Source organism: Sceloporus occidentalis, unplaced genomic scaffold (genome assembly GCF_023333645.1).
Source record: "Sceloporus occidentalis isolate IW3139 unplaced genomic scaffold, rSceOcc1.0.p SCAF_1, whole genome shotgun sequence".
Taxonomy (NCBI): domain Eukaryota; kingdom Metazoa; phylum Chordata; class Lepidosauria; order Squamata; family Phrynosomatidae; genus Sceloporus; species Sceloporus occidentalis.
Genome location: NW_028316981.1, coordinates 264,620,950 through 264,641,328, shown reverse-complemented (window position 1 = coordinate 264,641,328; position 20,379 = coordinate 264,620,950). Strand labels below are relative to the sequence as shown.

The 20,379-nt window shown below is 42.1% G+C and overlaps 1 protein-coding gene across 5 annotated transcripts in view; it reads left to right on the top strand.

Annotated features, from left to right (window-relative positions):
- Positions 1–234: 234 nt before the first annotated feature.
- Positions 235–20,379, top strand: part of CAST (calpastatin) — a 90,042-nt gene continuing 69,897 nt past the window's right edge. For 3 of the 5 annotated variants that reach the window (XM_089492891.1, XM_089492878.1, XM_089492869.1), the window contains exons 1-2: positions 235–635; positions 15,694–15,753. In XM_089492891.1, coding sequence (XP_089349017.1) covers positions 567–635; positions 15,694–15,753 — 129 coding nt within the window. In that variant the 5' untranslated portion in view covers positions 235–566. Of the gene's footprint in view, positions 636–7,299; positions 7,379–15,693; positions 15,754–20,379 lie in introns of those variants that run through there. The other 2 variants (XM_089492896.1, XM_089492887.1) reach the window with 2 other exon arrangements.

Genomic DNA, 20,379 nt, shown 5'->3' with positions numbered 1-20,379 from the left:
CGAAGAGCAGTCTTATAGACTCATGCATTTTTAAAGGCTATAAGCAATTGACTGCTTCAATAATAACAATAATAAGTCAGAAACTCCTTCAAGGCACACAAGAGAGAGAGAGAGAGAGAGAGAGCCATTGAACCCTGCTCTAGCTCTCTCTCTGGCCCCAGTGTCTGGGTGATAAGGCTGAGGGAGCTCCCTTGAAAAAGGGAAGATAAACATGGCAACCTCGCCCTCGGAAAGGGCTCTGAGGGCCAAGTCAACGGCGCGTGTCTGGTTGGCAAACAAAAAGCCACCGACTTGAGGGCTCGCCCTGGCCCTTCTTCTCCTCCTTGCCCTCCCTGGCTGCCTTCTTCCTCAGCCAGGGCTGGAGCTGGAGGACTTGCTGAAGAAGAGTTTGGGGCTGGTGTGTTGTTGTCGTTGCTCCAAGGAGAGGGCCGCAGGAAGAGGAGGGACCAGCTGGGCTTTGGCACGGACTTGGGCCCCTCGGAAAAAGCTGCCTCACAGCCGCCCCCTCAGCAGCCCAGTCAGCCCACAAGCCACGCAGGTCCTGGGGAGAAACTGGGGCCCTCATCATGTCGCAGCAGCAGCAGCAGCAGCAGCCCCCCAAAGGCAAGAGGCAGGCTGCCAAGGGCGGCAAAGCGGTGAGTTAACGGGACGGGAATGGGGCCGCCTTTGGGACTCCACTCTGGGGCAGGACTTGGGGACCGCTTGTGGGCTCTGGGTGTGGGGGGTGTGTGTGGGTCAAGGAACTGGCCCTGGCCCTGGCTGCTTTGGCGTCGGGCGCGGCCAGGCGGCTGCGACTCCGCAAATTGGCCAATTTCTTTTAAACTGCGTCCGCACTGCAGAAATAATCCGGTTTGGCACCCAGGATGCCACAGCACTGAGTCACGGCACCCCTGGAGCTACTGTGGCCCAGTGCTGTGGCATCCTGGGAAGCGGAGTTTGAGGGGGCGCCTGGAAAACCCAACTTCGCAACTTTGTCTCCTCTCGAGGCGCTCTCTCTACTGACTCAAGGAGGAAGCCCCCTCAGCCTGGGAAGCCCGCCATTTGTCCACAGCCACCTTCCTTCCCCCTTTGATACGTACATTTCCTCTTCCCCAAATGTATAACTGAATCTGACCCCAGGGAAAATGGAGCCTACTCTTCTTGCCCCTCTCCTCCAGACTTCTGGCGCTCTGCATCCCTGCCCTTGGATTGGGTTTCCCAACAGCCTAGGAAGGGCTGCTTGCCAAGTCCATATGTACCATGCTGGGCATGTCAATCCCATATGTAGTAATAATAATAATAATGATGATGATAATAATTTATTTATATGCCACCTCTCCTGCAGGATCAAGGCAGCTTACAATATCGAGTAAAGCACAGAATAAAATACAGCATACAGTTAAAATACATGTCCCATACTGGCCTTGCCAGTTCCATCATATGCACCATGCTGAGCCCGGCTTCTCAGCCTTATGACCAGGCTCCTAGTGGGATCCCTTGCAATTTAGAAACTGATGGATGAGTGATAAAAACGTCTGAGCTTTGTACAGTTGGCCCTCCTTATCCACAGATTTTTTATCCATGGATTCATGCAACCATGGCTTGAAAATATTCCAAAAAGTATAAATTCCAAATAGCAAGCCTTGATTTTCCATTTTATATAAGGGACACTATTTTGCTCTGCCGTTATATTTAATGGGCCTTGAGCATCCACTGATCTTGTTACCCACAGGGGTCCTGGAACCAAACATTGATGGGCACCAGCTTTGCTATTAAAGCAACTGGGAATCCTGCAGGCCTCCAGATGTGGTTGGAGTGGGACTGCCAACATTCAGCAGAGCCAATGGTGAAAAAAGCTACAAACTGCAGTGGCAATTACCTTTGGAGGGCTGCACAATTCCTGTTTTACAGTGGCTGCTGTGAGAGATTTAGGAGAAACAGACAGCAAATAATTCCCACCCCTCTGCAACGTATTCGAAATGAGTCACTGATCTTCTTTTGCTCACACACTTAATCGTTTTCAGAGACCAAAGAGAGAGGGTAAGCCTGCCTCTTCTTGTTAGTTTTGGTGGCACCAAAGCAAAGCCTGGTGTCACCACAGAGTACACTTCCCAGAGTTCCATAGCACTGAGCTTTGGCAGTTCCAAGTGGTATCAAACTGGATTATTTCTGCAATGCGGATGCAGGGCCCCTGAAGGGCAGCATGTAAAGAGGGAAACTGGGAGAGCTTCTCTACTTCCCATCTCACTGCCCAGAATGTGGAAAGATCTTGTAGCAGCTTTGAGACTAACTGAAAGAAAGAAATTGGCAGCATGAGCTTTCATAAACTTCAGTCGACTTCCTCAGATGCATAGACTGTAGTCTAGGAAAGCTCAATGCTGCCAATTTCTTTCTTTCAGCTGGTCTCAAAGGTGCTACAAGATCACATACTGATTCTACAGATTAACATGGCTATATCTTTGAATACAGAACTTGGAAAGGAGAGGATGACAGATTTTGAGGCCCTCCAGATGTTTTCGACTTCGGCTCCCATAATCTATTCACTAGGCTGGATAAGATCTGATGGGAACACAAGTCCAGAAACAATTTGAAGGTGGAAAGGTGCCCAGGGCTATAGGTGGACACTTTGAAATATGGTACTCCTCAATCCTTCAGCTGAGGACTGTAGGTAGCAGGGATTACAGTTGGCCTTTCTTATCCAAAGATTCTGCCTCCACTGATCCATCCACTGCTTGAAAGTATTTTTAAAAAATATCCAAAAAGCACGCCTTGATTTTGCCATTTTGTATAAAGGACACCGTTTTAGTACAACATTGTATATAATGGGATTTGAGCATCCATGGAATTTGGTGTCTAAGGTTCTGGGACAAAAAAACCCAGTCAATAGCTATGGCCCGCTATAGATGTGTGTCTAGATCACAGGTTGGCAAAGTAAGGCCTTCTACATGTTGCTGAAATTGTTATGTGCCTTCAAGTTGTTTCTGACTTCATGGCGACCCTATCACTAGGTTTTCTTGGTATGATTTGTTCAGGCAGGATGTGTTGCCTTTGCCTTCCTCCTTGGCTGTGAATTGCCCAAGGTCACCCAGTGGGTTTTCCTGGCCAAGTGGGGATTGAACTGTTGTCTCCAAGTATCCCAGTCCAACAATCAGATCACTACACCACACTGGCTCCTGCAAATGCCTTGAGCCTTCACCACTATGTTAGCTTGAGCTGATGATGGGAGCTGCAGTCCAACAGCATATGAAATTTTGTACCCACACTTGCCCTAGGGCTATGGGTGTGTGAGCAAAAGAAGATCAGTGACTAATTTCTAATATGTTGCAGAGGGGTGGGAATTGTTTGCAGTCTGTTTCTTCTAAATCCCTCACAGCAGCCACTTTAAAACAGGACTTGGAATTGTGCAGTCCTCCAAATGTAGAATCATAGAATCGTAGAGTTGGAAGGGACCGCAAGGGCCATCCAGTCCAACCCCCTGCCATGCAGGAAATCTCAATCAAAGCACCCCTAACAGATGGTCATCCAGCCTCTATTTAAAGACCTCTAAGGAAGGAGACTCCACTATACTCCGAGGGAGTGTTTGTTCCACTGTTGAACAGCCCTTACTGTCAGGAAGTTCCTCCTAATGTTGAGGTGGAATCTCTTTTCCTGTAGCTTGTGTCCATTGCTCCAGGTTCTGTTCTCTGGAGCAGCAGAAAACAAACTCGCTCCCTCCTCAATATGACATCCCTTCAAATATTTAAACAGGGCTGTTATATCACCTCTTAACCTTCTCTTCTCCAGGCTAAACATCCCCAGATCCCTAAGTCGTTCCTCATAGGGCATGCTTTCCAGACCCATCACCATTTTAGTTGCCCTCCTTTGGACATGCTCCAGTTTCCCAATGTCCTTTTTGAATTGTAATTGCAACTGCAGTTTGTAGCTTTCTTCACCATTGGCTCTGCTGACTGTTGGCAGTCCCACTCCAACCACATCTGGAGGGCTGCATGATTCCCAGTTGGTTTAATCACAAAGCTGGTGCCCATTAATGTTTATGCCACCAGATCATTGCTAGTCCTTGAAGAGATACATAGCACTTTCCCCCTACAGTTTCTAAATTGCAGGGGATCACACTAGTAGCCTGGTCACAAGACTTGGAAGCCTGGCTCACTAATCCCTGTGTGGCAGCTGCCTGTATCTCCAATGTTTTGATGGCATGTACTTTGGATATGCTCAAAGGTATTAAATATGTCTAGGCTCCTGCTGTGGTGGTTATATAAGGAGCCTACTTGAGTTGGTTTCTGTGTGTAGAGGCACCAAGAGGCCCAGGTGACTCTCCAGGAAATGACTTGGGTACTAGCCCTTCTTTTACAAAATAAATAGGGGAGGGGCTTAGCATTTAGAGCTCCTCCCCATGAAAAGGAAGCATCAGACTGGTGTAATCTTATCCAGCATAGTGCTAAACTTCTGGGGCAGCGATTCAGAGAAGAATTTGAATTATGCTTCTAATGCTGCAGCAAATGCAGGCAGTTGCCAGTATGCTTCCTCATTTTGGCACCTCCCTGTGTCCAAAAAGCAGAATTCATTATGCAGCTTTGATTCCTCCAGCACAGTGTTCCCCAAACTGTGCCCTTTAAGAGATTTTGGACTTCAGCTCCCAGAAACCTAGACTATTCTCTCCCCACCTTCCCCTTTCTGAGTTTTGGCACGATAACAGTGCACCTGCAAAGTCAAGGCCAAGCTGACCCAGACAGGGAGGGAGATAAATCAGTTTTCAGTGCCAAATGATAAGACATAGAGTTTCATCCTCATTAAATGTTAAGAATACACTTTTTTAACTTGGGTTATTGAAAGTTCAGAAGGAGGGTGCCCAAAACTTAAGCACTGTCTTCTGTATAAAAGGCTGCTCTACGCTTTGTCCGGTGGCACAGTTTGGTAGAAATGATTCCCCTGTGTTTATTTGCATGCAAAATAAAAAGCCATCTTGGATCATGGACTTAGTTTGTTTGTTTCTCCTGATTGGTACCTTTACAATTGCATTCGGATTGCCATTGGATTATACTTCCAATTTCCCTTGTCTGATAAACTCCTAGTTCACTTCAAGGAGCGGGGGGGGGGGGGGGGACTCAAATGCTGCATCTGCACTGCATGATTCAGTACTATGGGATCCTGGGATGTGTAGTTTGTTGTGGCACTAGAGTGCCCTCACAGAGATGGTTGAATATCTCACAAAACTACCAATCCCAGAATTTCCTCATATTGAACCATGGCAGTTAAAGCAGTATCCAGCTGCATTATTTCTGGAGTGCAGATTCACTTTTTAAAATTTTGTATTTATTCATTTCATTTTTAAGCCGCATTTCTCCCAGAAAGGGACCCAAGGCAGCACACAAGATTAAAAAATGTTTTAATCTGCTGCTTACTTTGTTTTGATTGTATACTAGTTAGTATTATAGTAACTATTTTATTGTATGAATGTTAGTATTTATTGATTATATTTTTATATTGTATTGTGTTATTTTTGATATGAAATATAGTTATTATTATTATTATTATCATTTTAGAGCTATTGTAATGTTGCTGTTTTAGATTGCACACCGCTTGGCGGGTTTTTATTCTTTATTTCCCTTTCTTTCTTATTTTAGTTGACCCTTACTATGTAAAGCACTATGCAAACTTTACAGCGTTCTATAAATAAATGTTAATACTTTTTTATTTATTTACTGTATTTATTTGTATTTTCAGCCCTAAAGGCTTTAATAGTAATGTTAATAATAATAAATAATAATATGATTTATTTGTATACCGCTTTTCCTACGATCAAAGCGGTTTACAGCATACATATAATATAATATAATATAATGTTAATAAAAACTTTACAGTAAGAATAAAAAAGTTAAAATCTTATTAAAACAGTATACAGTTAACATCAAAGCATACAGAAAGTTGAAACATAACAGATGGAGCCAAAGATAAGGGGAACAACTTTGCTAAGAGGCTAAAAGCAACAACAAATCTATTTGCTACCAGAACTATCATGGGGTTTTCTTGCCAAGACTTGTTCAGGGGAGGTTTGTCCTGAGGTTGAGAGAGTGTGACGTAAGTTGCCCAATGTCAGTAGGTTTCAGGGTTGAGCTGGGAATCAAACCCTAGTCTCCAGGGTCATAGTCTTAACTCTTAAACCACTAGGGCTTTGCTGGGAGACTCCTTTTTGTAGCCATTCCTCGGAACAACTCTTGTCAAGAAAACCCCATGTTAGGTTCGCCCTCAGGGCCGCCATAAATACGAAACAACTGGAAGGCACACAAGTTACACACCCAGAAGTTTGCAGAGAGCAGCATTACGCAAGGCCAGCAGCAAGCCTTGTTGTTTTGGGAGGGGAAGGAACTCAAGGGACACGCCTGCTTTCCAGGGATTGGGCAAAGGGACTTGCTAGACAACACCTCATTGACCGGGGGATGTTGGGAGATGTAGTCCAAAAGCTAATTCCACCCCCCCACCCCCCCCCCCCCCAAAAAAAAGTCTGCAACTGAATCTAGGGAGTCAGCAAGCCTCTCATTCAGTGGACCCCAAACTGTGCTCTTTAAGAGATTTTTTTTACTTCAGCTCCCAGAAGTCTCAGCCATGTTGGCCAATAGCCGGGGATTCTGGGAGCTGAAGTCCAAAATCCCTTAAAGGGCACAGTTTGGGGACCACTGCAAGTCTAATTCAAAAGCTACAGGATTCCTTCTTTCCATCTCCTGCAAAAAGAAGAGGAAGAGAGCCCAGTGTGGCGCAGTGGTTGGCGTAAATGTCTTTTATGCATCTGGACTGTTGGGCCAGTAAGGGTTACCAGGGTTTGGTGGACGGGGGTCTTACTGTAGAAGAGTATTGCTCGCCATCGAGGGACACCCAGGGTCCTTCCCGCAAAGGAGGACGGGGCACCGCCAAATGGAGGACAAGATGGAGGACAGGGCTAAAGAAGAAGCAGCTCGAAACACTCCTGGAAATGTCAATTCCTGCTTCTTAGTCCTGCTCAAAAGGGAGAAAATTCCTCCTGGGCAGAAGGCTGGAATGGAGGACGGATCCTGGGAAAGGAGGACGCCTAGGGAGCCTGGAAAGTGGCCATTTAGGAATCCTTCCTGGGCAGAAGGCTGGGATGGAGGACAGGTCCTGGGGAAAGGAGGACGCCGGCCCCCCTTGCTCCCTTGTGGCCTGTGCTTGGGATCCGTGGAGGGCTGGGCGGCTGGAGAGGGGCCCGCCCAGGCCTTTCCCTTCCAAGGGGTCCCGCCCTACTACTCTTCGGGAGGCAGGGCAGGGATCCGGGCGGCGCTGCGGGTTGGAGAGAGAGCGCGGACTGAGCTCCAGTCTGGGAGGCAAGGAGGGAGGCAGCCCCAGCTGAGTCCCAGCCATGGCTTTTGCAAGCTGGTGGTACGCCACTGTAAGTACTGAAGGCATGGAGGGGGAAAGGTGGAGGCCTTGTCTTTGCTTCAGGGGGAAAGCTGAAAGCTCTTGGGGCTAAACTTGCATCTGCACTGGAGCAGTAATCCGGTTTGGTCTCCCTTGGAGGGTCATGGCTTCAGATGCCACAACAAACGACCATGCCCAGAATCCCCTCGCCTGGAGCCATGACCCTCCAAGGGAGACCAAACCAGATTAGTGCTCCAGTGCAGATGCACCCTCAAAAAGACACAGCTGACTGCCTAGCTTCCTCTGAGGATGCCTCTCCTGTAGCAGAGGAAGCTTCCACCCTGCTCTGGTATGCGGAGGTGAAGCTGGTCCCTTGTTTGGGGATGGGTGAGCCAAGAAAGCATGGCCCAAAACACACTGCATCCACTTGCAGGAATCCTGGGAATTTTATTGTGGCACCAGAGCGCTCTCTCTGACAGAGAAGGTTAAAGGTCTCACTAAACTACAGTTTCCAGAATTCCCCATCAGGGCAGTTTAGAGGTCGCAAACTGGATGAATTTCTGCAGTGTGTTTTGGAACTATGTTGGAAGAGTGGGGTGGAAGGAGGAGAATAAGGGTTGTGACTTGATACTACACGGCCTCTGATTCATGGCAGCCAAAAAGACAGACTAATGGGTCCTTAAGCAGATCCTTCAGCGGACCTCTCCCTGGAAGCCAAGATGGTCAAATTGAGGCTGTCCTACTTTGGCCTCATTGTGAGAAGGCATGGCTCATAGAAAAGATGGTAATGCTAAGAAAAGTAGAAAGCAGTAGAGAGGAAGACCATAGTGGCTCTCAAACTTTGGTCCTTAAGTGGTTTTTGGAGTACAGCTCCCAGAAGCCCTTGCCATCTTGGAACTCTGGGAGCTGAAGTACAAAACACCTGAAGGCCAAAAGTATGGGAATCACTCGGCTGGACGGATTGACTCAATTAGGGAGGTTACTGGCTTGAATTTACAGGACCTGAGCAGAACAGTGGAGGATGGGGATTTGGGTCCAAAACACACTGCAGAAATGAGCACCACTTTAACTGCCCCGGCTCAATGCTAGTGAATCCTGGGAATTGTGGTTTATGGTGGCACCAGAGCTATCTCTGACAGAGAAGGCTCAACAGTTCCTAGGATTTCCTGGCATTGAGCCAGGGCAGTTAAAGCAGTCTCAAAGTGGATTGTTTTTACAGTGTGTTTGGAGATGTTTCCTACTTACCTAGCAGGGGAGATACCATAATCATGAAGCTAGTTTTCCCAAGGTGAGGCACTCCAGATATACTCACCCCAAATGTGGAAAACTCAAATGCATAATTTGTAGTTTCCACAACAGGCTTGATACTTCTGGGATCTAGTTTTTGCACTGAATCCAGTCCCCCCCCCCCCCCTTTGAATAAGTGGGAACTTGGTAAGCCTATTGATTCAATGAGTGTTAGCTGGGTTTTAGAATCATAAAATCTTAGAGTTGAAAGAGACCCGAAGAGCCATCCAGTTCACCCCCTGCCAGGCATAAAGACACTGCCAAAACACTGCAGACAGTTGGCCATCCAGCCTCTGTTTAAAAACCTCCAAAGAGTCTCCACAAGGCAGTATATTCCACGGTCAAATAGCTCAGGAAGTTCTTCCTAATATTTAGCTGGTATCTCTTTTTCTGTAGCTTAAATCCATTTTTACCTTTTTCCTGAAGTATTTATTAATGATAATGTTTTTGGCTAACTAATACATAGTTCTTCATTCATTAAACTTACAGAGACTAAGGCCTTGTGTCAGTTAAGGAGCTGAGAAACTGGTATTAAATATTTTAGAACACTCTTGGTTGTCTGGTCTTGTTTTTGTATAAGACAGTCAAACTTTTTCATATGCCTCCTCATGATGGAGACTAGACATCAATCCACATGTAAAGGGAATGTAATGTAACTGGCAAATTGCCTGCTTGTTATTTTGGTGGTATATTTTTTTGAGTTCTTACTAAGCGTATCAGTTGTTCAAAAAGTTCAACAACTTTCCCTTGTAGCATGGTTGTAATTAGAAAAATAATGAGCTAAAACTTCAGAAACAGTAAAAAACAAAACCTCAGGCTTCTTTTTAAAAATATTCTGAGCATGAGTATGACATAATAAGATGATTCTTTTTAAAGAAATCCAGTTTGCTTTAAGGACTTTACTCCAAGTTGTATTTCTAGCTTATTGTTGCATTCCTTGCAATAATTTATGACATTTTGAAGTTTAGATGTTCCTGTCATTCAAGACCATTCTAAGCAAACCTACAATTAGTGTTTTTTGTTTTTTCGAAGAAGAGCCTTCTGTATAATTTGCTGATTTTGCAAACTTTAGCAAATACTTGTAAAATCATTTGTGGGGGGGAGGGGGGCGAATTGCTGCGTGCAGGAATATAGAGAGGAGGGGGCAACAGTTTTAATTTAACAATTTTGTTCCTGACTCTAAATTTCTAGCATTGCAGAGGGTGAGATATTGAAAATAATTCACACTTAGAATACTCATGTTTGCTGTATTTTCTTGGTAACTTTGTCTGCCCCTTTTCTTTGGGTGCCTAAACTATGCCTCTGAATGTTCAACTGAAGTTTTAGGTTACTACAGTGCTAGAAATTTGAGGACTGAAGAACAATTTAATGGAGGGACAAAATTCTTATTCTTGCACTCTGCAACTTGAAGACAAATACACACCCCCACACGCCCTTGATATAGAGAACATCACTGGACTACTTATTGCTGTTTTACTAAGGGTGTGCTCAGACCATTGGATGCTGCACATACCTAGTTGTTCATGACTGCAGAGATCACAGATAAGAGTAACATTTACTAGTTTACTGACTTTGTTGGGCAAGTTACCAATGATTAGCAAGCAAAATGTGTGCCTCTTTCTTTTTGGTAGATTAAGAAAATATTTTATTAAAAGTACAGCAGTTTTAACCATTTTTCAACAGCTGGATTCACAGCCCAACCCTATGCATGTCCATTTGAGATGAGTCTTAGCAAGTTCAGTAGAATCAATTGCAACTAGATTATTATTAGATAGTCACAGTTTAACCCCCCCCCCAGCAAATTTAAATATTGATTCTTCCAGGATGCTTTTTGTAAGTCATTGGTTAGGGTGTGTGTGTGTGCGTGCTTCAGGTTGCCTGCAGACTTATGCTGACCGCATCAGTTTTGTAGGGTTTTCTTAGGCAAGGAATACTCAGCGGTAATTTTGCCAGTTCCTTCCATCCTTCTTCATTCTGTTAATACTAGTTTTCTGTTTCAAGTCACTGGCTTATCTCCACTACAGAATCAATTAGCAGGTATAGATGAAAGTTAATTAGGGTTGGGCATTCATACGGAGAGGCATGCTGAAGCAGCTGTTCATTGAATTATACAAATTGTGCTAATGAGCAAGTGAATGACAAAAACCACCCAGATAGTCTCTACACATAAAAGGAGTTGAATCCAAAGCCTCTTATTAGCTTTAAAACTCTCTCGGGGCTTGCATCTGAATGAATAATTATCATTCACCTTTGCTTTAGAAGATTGTACAGGAAAGCAAATAGAAACCCAAACCTTGGCTTCTGCTTAGATAGACAAAATATATTTAACTAAAACATGCTTCCTGAACCAGTAATTAAGTGCAACAGTATAGCAAATCTCTTATGATGTGTTCTAATATGGCCAGACAGCTACTGCACAAAAACAAACAAAAGTCTTATCAATATTATTTACCTCCATTATGCTATAGGTGATACCACCCTGCCAAGTGTGCCCTAAACACACCGTTGTGCAAACCTGGCAAACAGAATGGTCACTGAGAAGTCTGACTGGGGTGGTGCAGAAGTTAACTATATTTTCAAGGCTATTTCCACTAAATACAGCAAGTACCCTCTATCCACTGATTCAACCATCCATGGCTTGAAAATATATTTTTAAAAATCCAAACAGCAAACTTTGATTTTGCCATTTTATATAAGGGGCACCATTTTACTACACTATTGTATATAACGGGACATGAGTATCCATTGATTTTGGTGTGTACTCCCCAGTCTTGGAACCAAACCCCAGTGAATACCAAAGGCCTACTGTATACTTCAGCAGTATAATCATTACAGGGGGAAAATGTAGGCCAATCTTCTTCCCAGAATCCTGTTTTCAGTGGGGAAAATGGCAAAGCCCTTGAGAGACACAGAGACACTAGCACTCATGCTCAGTGAACAAAAAGGTGATATTAGCAATTGTTTTTCTGGACATTGCTGAATATTTTTGAATGAGTGAAAACACTGATGTTTGAATGTCACAGTAAACTGTAGATTATTATTATGGGAACACATCGAGGCAAGCCATAGGTTTATTTGCACCCCTATCTGTTTGCTTCCTAGGAAAGCAAGGGAGCTCACCAGCTCATTTGCACATGCCTAACAGTGAATCCAGTTGCATAATCTTTGAGGACTGAGAAGCCTACCCAAGAGCCTCAATTTTTAAATGTTGTGTTTGAGACAATACACATTTTATATCACTCCTAGTGGTAGTTGGTCATTTTTCTTCCTCTCCTTGTAGAATTATGCAACTGGATTCACTGTCTTTGGTCTACTCCAGAAACAATGGAAAGTAGTGAGAGTCAGCCAATAAAAGGGAGGGGGACAACTGGCAGAGGTTGTGGGGTGCATATTGCCCTCCAAGGTCTCATGTGGAGGGAATATACCTCCCTATCCCAGGTGGGGGATCTGGTAGGGTTGTTCCCATGCCCCTGACCATTTTGACATTCCCTCCTTGATCATTTTAGGTCCCAAAGGGGACACTCTTTAACCAATAAATGACCCAAAGTACTGTATCACTTTCAGTGGCTGGGGGCGGAATCAATTGTCTCCCATGCACAATTATTCATCAAATATAAAAGAAGCATACATTATTACACTGATTCCTCTTCTATCTCTTATGTAGAACACAATGTATCGTGAACAAATGGAAATCCAAGTTTTTCTTGAAATTCTAATATGGGTGATGGTTAGCATGAAATAGGAGATGGTTGCTTCTCCTGTTACACATTGTTTTTATCATTTAAGCCTGTAATACACAAACCTTTTATGGGTGCCTGTGGGCTGAATTATGCAATATATAAAATACAACAGGACCACTACACTGCATATGGATAGGAGATGTTGAAAGCTTCATGCTGCCAATGACTTCTTTTCCTAACCCCCCACCCTACCTATGGAGGCCAATTTTATTTTTTTATTAAAAAAAAGGTAATTGGTGCAAATGGAGGCTTTTTAAAACCTCTGTATGCTGTGTGTGCATGTGTGTCTGTGGAGGGGATTTACGAGATGTAGTTGTAGCACAGAAGATTCAGATTTTCCCTACTTATACATAGGGGTCTTCATGTGGATCAGGATCTTGTATGCTTGCTTGTAGGTAAAAAGGAAAGAGAGGCCCAACTGTACAGTACATATTTAGCTTGTTAAGCCGTTCAGTTCCTTGTCTTCTAGTTTATAAGGTTTAGCTTGTAGATCAAGGAGTCCGAACTGACAGGTGTGGTTACTAAAAAACATACTTTCTATGCCACATTATTGTGCTTCATTGAACATCGTTGTAAATGCTGGTGAAGGAAACAATGTTTGTTTGAAGGTTGTATGTAAGAAGAAAAGCCCTCCCTTCAGCCACCATCTTGGGGGGAGAGAGGCAGGCAAGCTCCAACTGCCTGCCTGAAAGAAGAAAAAGCCCTCCTTCTGACCACCATCTTGAGGGGGAGAGAGGCCTGTTATGTTTTATTTTAACTTTGTATTGTACTTCCTTGTTGTACACCGCTTTGATCTAATTTGGAAAAGCGGTATATAAATAAACATTATTATTATTATTATTATTATTATTCATGTCTGGCTGTTTTTCAGTTCTGTTTCAGCTCACATGATTTCTTCTGATTGCTATGGTTTTACACATTGAAACATTATTGTTTTATGTTGGAGATATAGTAATAAAAATGTAGTTCTAATTCAACACTGGATAACACACTATTTGAAATAATAATATCAGTAGCCATAGAGAGGTTGGACTTTGAAATCATACTGTTGCTCTTGAATTTGTTTGCCCCACCCAAAGAAAACTTAACCCAGCCTTCACAGATACATATTTTTGTTTAAAGTAGGTACAACACTTGGTTGTTGAATCCAGCACATTCTTATAGCTGCTGATTGATTAGAAGTTTTATGGATATCACTGTGTTCATTTATGGCTTTTTTTTTAAAGAGCTATTTTTAGAGACAAGGGATGTAACAGAACCATGTTAGTGCACTTTCACACAAGTCCTTAAGGAATTACTTCAGATAATATCAGGTGGTGGTATGCATTTCTGAATGAATTTCTGAATGATGCGGTGGCTCAAGTGGTTAAGATGCTGACTTTGTTGATTGCAAGATCGGCACGCAGGCAGGTTCGAGGCCTGGGAGCTATCATCACCAGTCCCAGCTTCTGCCAACCTAGCAGCTTGAAAGCATTCAAATGCAAGTAGATAAATAGGTACCACTTCAGTGGGAAGGTAAACAACATTCTGTGCAATCATGCTGGCCACATGATCACAGAGTAATTTCTGACAATGGTGGCTCTTTGGCTTAGTAATGGAGATGAGCACCGCGCCCTATGGTCAGACACAACTTGACAGCTTTGTCAATGGGGAGTACCTTTACCTTTTATCTTCCAAGTCATATATAATTTCAAAGGGGCCAGCCCAGAGAGCCAGTCTTATTCATATTATAGAAGTGGGTTGTTTAATGTCAGGGAAAGGTATGAGTACTGAGCAAGCTCACACCATTAGATGTCTTGACTTGGTTTGGATGTGCATTTTTAGGCCAAGTTCTATTTTAGCTTTAAGTTCCTGCACTCTGCACTCCTATAGTCCTCTCCTTTCTCAATGTACTGTGATCTTAAGATTTGCTGTGCTAATTGGCCTTCATTTCCTCTTATGGCCAAATCAGAGAAACTTGGTTTTCATGCAGTGAACAGACTTGGATCTGAAACTAATTTAAAACGAAGATTTCAGATCCTGGGATGTTCCAGAGGAGATAACAATCGTTTCCAGGATTGAAGGTTATTAAAACAAATAAAGAAATAAATTTCTTTATTTAATTTTTAAAAATTTTAATTATTTAAATTCTTTTAAAATTTTCTTTTAAAACATAACATTTTACCAAATTTTCACTTTAGCCACATGAAACTATGTACATGTAAATACATCTAGGTTGTACGTATGATTTTGGGCCCATACAGACAGACCAAAATAAAGCTATTTCGGGCCACTTTGGAGATATGCTGTTTAAATGACACATGCATCTTAAGAGACCAGAAGTTGTGCCAAAGCTGCGCTCCAGTCCTTAGGATTGGATTGTGGCTTTGGCACAGCTTCTGGCCTCTTAGAATGCATGCATCATTTAAAGAGCATACCTCCAAAGTGACCCAAAGCAGCTTTACTTTGGATTGTCGGTATGGGCTCCTTGTAATTTAAGGTATAATATTAATTTTAATAGTTTAAACAACTAGTAAAATTAAAATTATACCTTAAATTACAATATCATATATACAACTTAAATCTATTTACATGTACATAGTTTCATGTGGCTAAAGTGAAAATTTGGTAAAATTTTATTTGTCTCACAACTATTGCCTTTACATTCAATGACATCTAGAAATTACAATTTATGAGTAATATTAGTACAAAACACCTTGGTAAGGTGTGGTATGGGGAGGAGGTCATGGGGTGACACCATGAGTTGCTGCACCGAGTGACACTAACTGTAATGACACCACATGCAAAATGTGCTCTCTATCCCTGAAAGTGGAAGTAGCCTCAAAAGCATGCTGGAGACTGGGCTATATCTTACAGTGGACTCACTGAATTAAACAGGACTTGTTAAGTTATCACACATGAATCTTGTGAATTCAGTGGGATTACTCCAACAATTGGATTTAAACCAGTGTGTTTCTGTAAAGAATGACTTTCTGACTTTTGAGAATCCTTCCAGTTTACCAACCCCACTCACTATAAGGAAGAGCATTTTGTGTTATGACTGAAGTCCTGAAAGCTCTTAGAAGGACTTTTCAAACTTTGAACTGCTATATTGGATGAGAAATAAGTTTTGATATTTTTCCTCCCATCATAGTCAGAGATTGCTGCTCCAAAAACATGAGTCCTGACCTCCAGTGAGCATATATAACTAGCCGTGTAATTCTCTGGACCGTAACAGAGTCTTAGATAGTCATAGAATCATAGAGTTGGAAGAGACTGCAAGAGCCATCCTGTTTGTTTGTTTGTTTTTTAATTAATAATGCTTTTTAATTTCTTACAGCATGCTGATAAAAATGCAAGTGGAGCATCTGGAGATAAAAAAGGAGCAGAAACAACAGAGGTAAATGTAAAGTTTTACGTTAAAAATAAATTCTAACCAAAATGATTAGAATTGTGATATGAAAGTTTTTAAGCATGCTTTCCTGTTATCACTGATGAAGTTGTAGTATAACAATATCTAGAAATAAAGGGGTTCCTTACTTCTAGTACATGGAATTCTTTTCCCTCAAATGTTGTGCAAATTTAAAATTCATATTGCATTTGAGCACCTTGTTGGAAACATAATTGTTGAGAGTAGGTCTTGTATATAGCATTTATGTTTATTTTGCTGAATAAAATATATGGCAGCTATGAATGCATAGATCTTGTGTTTTCATTTAATATGCCCTATGGTGAGTGAGGAATTGGTGGCTTCTGGGTGTCACTGAATTCAAGAAACTGCAGCTATCATAGCCAAAATGATGGAAGATGGGAGTTGTATTCCTAATGGAAAAAATAGGAAAATGTGAGTTGCCTGTCTCTGCTATCTGTTTGACAGTGATACCAAATGCTTGTCACTCTTAGAAATAGTTTGCTAGTGGAGTTTCTCCTCGCCGCATAAATGGGATATAGTACAGACAACAGAAACCAAATACAATATGTTTGCCATGTTCACATATTCGTATCATATGAAAAGGACATACTCGGATAAATTATTTTAGTCAGAGCTGACTAGAGGAGACTCATAGAAGCAAAGAAGGAATTAAGTAACATATGCATTTGTAATCTAATTGCTTCTCAGAATCAGACATTAAAGCTGAAATCAACATTAAACTAGAGCTTTAAAAAGTTTTTTGGACTATTGATATTTGCCTTCAAGTCATTTCTGACTTACGGTAAACCCTAAGGTGAACCTATCACAGGTGTTTTTGGAAGAATTTGTTCAGAGAGTGGTTACCCTTGCCTTCCTCTGAAGCTGAGAGAGTATGACTTGCCCAAGATCACCAAGTAGGTTTCCATGGCCAAGCAGGGATTCGAGTCCTGGTCTCTCACTGCCCTAGTCCAATACACAAACCACTACAACACGTTGGCTCATTTTTTGGTGTACAACTTCCCAAATGCTCCACCAATCATGAGTATTGACTAGATCAGAGGATCCTGGGTGTTGCACTACAGAAAATTACTTTAAAGCTCTGTATGAAATATAGGGGATTTTATTCTGAGTAAACATGCACAATTAAGACTGCAATCCTGAATACATTTACTAGTAAGTCCCATTGAACTGAGTGTAAATTATTTTTCAGTAAACATACATACAGTATAATTTTATCATAGGTGAAGTAGGCAAAATAGCTCTGTTTGTATATAGAGAGGTCCATAATTTCACTTGCGATGCTGGGCATCTGGTGGCATTCAGTGAGAAGCACACAGGTTAGCCACAGAGCTTAGAGTTGTAGAGTGGGGAATTAATCAAGCCCAACTTGCTTAGCAGAGTTTAGAAAAATAGTTATGAAAAATAATCAGTTACAGTTATAGTTCCAAGCCTTCCTGTCCAAATATTTAAATCATCTCAAGAAGTAGACTGAAGTCTACGAAAGCTAATGCTGCCAACTTCTTTCTTTCAGTTAGTCTCAAAGGTGCTACAAGATCTCTCTACATACTGATTCTACAGACTAACACTATATCTTTGAATTCTGTCCAAATATTTAATTATTGTCATAATTTTTAGAAGTAGCTATTTACATTTTCATTTCTGACTATGTAATTAGTTTAGAAAACAAATCTTGAGTGCTGCAGCCTATCAGCCTGAAGAACAAAACACAATCCCCTCTTGTGTACTAAGTTATTGTATTAACATCCCCAAAAGAGTATGAGGCACATGACAAGCTAGTATCTGAACAATGGAATGTCTTTCCTTCAGTATTTAGTGATGCCACATGCCCATAACGTGAAGATAACTAAAAATTACAGCCATACTGAGAAATTATGCCCAGTCAAAATTGAAGGGATGTGGTGACTCAGCGGTTAAGACACTGACTCTGATGATAGCAAGGTCGGCAGTTTGAGGCCCAAGTGCCATGGGACGGACTGAGCTCCCTTCACTAATCCCAGCTTCTGCCAACGTAGCAGTTCAAAGGCATGTAAAAGTGCCAGTAGATTAATAGGTACCACTTTGGTGAGAAGGTAACAACGTTCTGTGCAGACATGCTGGTCACATGAACACAGAGTTGTCTTTGACAATGCCGTCTCTTTGGCTTAGTAATGGATATGAGCATTGCCCCCTACAGTCGGACATGACTTGACAACGTTATCAAAGGGGAAACTTTTACCTTTACAATTGAAACATAACTCAACCATGTCTTAATTATTATTTTAAAAATTGTATTAATTGCAAATTACTAGTCATTTCATAGTTAGAAGGGAAACAGAGGGCCTGGCTAACATATCTGTCAGTTAGAAAGAAGAATCAGACCTTGGAAGTATTACTACTTCTTCTAAATTCTCATTTGTGAGGAACTCAGAAATTTGTATTAGTTCTGCACTTAACAGAATGATTCCAGCATCCAAATAACATAGAACTAAAATAGGCCTTGGTTTCTCATCTCATACAGACACATTTGCCTGGTTCTGGGCTGCTTTTTTTTTCTTGTACAGAATCTCATGCTGCTCTACCCAGCTCCAAACATGGAGAGGAATAGGATTGTCTTTAAACTAATACTGTATATTCAAAGTGAGGTGTAAAAAAACCCCACTTTTACGGGAAAGGCATGTTCCTCACAGTCATGCATTTCAGGGGTCACCATGGCTAGTCAGAGTTTGTGGAATCACATGCATACATTAGCATCATCTTTATAATGTTGGGAGTAATGATAAGGTATGCATTTACAGCATCATAAATAAAAGAGAGGTCCCTGAAGAAGTGCTTCATAATCTAATTGTCAACAAAATGGGAAGACAACAGATGGTAGGGCAGGAAAGGAATGGAACAGCAAGGAAATGGAGCACTACATCAGAGCAAATAGCTTTGTTTACCAGGCACACTGAAATTAAACTCCCTGAGTTCAAAAGAGCAAGGTTCTGACGTTTCAACTACACTGGCCATAATGCCACTGTAAGTTTGATTGTTTCTTTTGAGACTTGCTGGCTGAATGGCAATTTGCTGGTAATGGGACCGCTTCTGCCTTTTTATTAGACAGAAGAGTAAATATCACATTTCCCATAGAACAAGGCCTACTGTGATACATCTTCATTTACCTTGTCAACTCATTTCTTTCATTGCTGAGACTTTTTTCAGTCTACCTGCATAAAGCAAGGTGTTGTGCTGAATTCCTTTTCCCTGAAGCTGCAGTGACTGGAAATGTATGAAAGCGCTGTATTTTCACATTAAGTGTCAACTACAGTGTGGAGTACAGTCACCCCTCCTTTTTCACGGGTGATCCTTCTGGACCTCCTTGCAAAAATGGAGTTTCGCCTATATTCAAGCCCCATTGACTTGAATATAGGCGCAGGGTGTAGGGGTGCGCAGGTGCTCTCTTTTGCACCAGGAAAAGGCACCTTTACTGCCGTGACAGCAGTTTTTCCACGTTTCGGCAGCGTGCAGCATCTAAACACTGTTCCACCGCAGTGCTGTCCGCTGTCAGCAGGCAGTGTGGTGCCGGCTTGGGGGCGAAGTCAGGGCGGGCGTCGGGTGGACATCACACTCCCAACCCGCTGGGAAGCTGGCATAGTTTGTCGGCGTGTTTAGCCCCTCAGTTTCTCACCCTAAGCTAACATTAGTATACAAAGGGATCTTGCAGCACTTTTGTGACTACCTGGAAGAAAGAAGTTAGTAGGATGAGCTTTTGTAGACTTGAGCCTACATTAGCGTTCTCAATCTGGTCACTTTTAGACAGTATATTTTGTGATTTTTTTCCATTTTTTTCTTTGTCTCTCCTCTCCTCATTCTTACTGTTAACATTGCATGGCTCTTTGATAGGAGAGCTTACATGGGCTTCAGTCTCATTGCTACTCCAAAGTAGATTAGATTCACTGGATCAACTGAGAATATATAAGTGTTTATTCACCAAATACCCATTGATTCATTAGGTCTAATCTAGTTGTGACAAATGATTGTGTTTAGGCCAGGAGTGAGCCATACACAGCCCCTCCAGATGTTGTTGGGCTGATAGCCTTTCTCAGTATTGACTGTGCTTGCCAAGATTGATGGGAGCTGCACTTTGCTTACCCTGATTTAATACATGTACTGCAGGTATTACATGTTGCTCTCATTTCTCCAATTCTGAACATTTTCCATTTCAGACTTCTTGCTTTATTTCTAGGAAGACTTATTCAAGAAAGTAATGGCTATTAGGGTTATCAAGATGTGTTTGTTATTTCAACAACTTGAGCATTGTTGTTGTTGTTTGGCCTTCTGAGCTTCGTGCCAGTTTTTCCTCCTTGGTTTGGAAAGTGGACATCTTGTGGTCACTGTGGGAGTAAAGGGTAAACAATTCTAAATTTGTTTGTTTCTTTTCCTGGGCTCTTGCTGAAAAAAGACATACCTAAGCCATGATTAGCATTATTATTTTAAACAAGTTAAGGCCAATTTTTTCAGGTATGTATTTCCTCTTTGCAGTTCTAGAATTTTACTGTCCTAAGTTTAAAAATAAATTGCTACCATCCTAATATAACACTTTCACTATGTGCTTGTATCATTTTGGAGTACTCT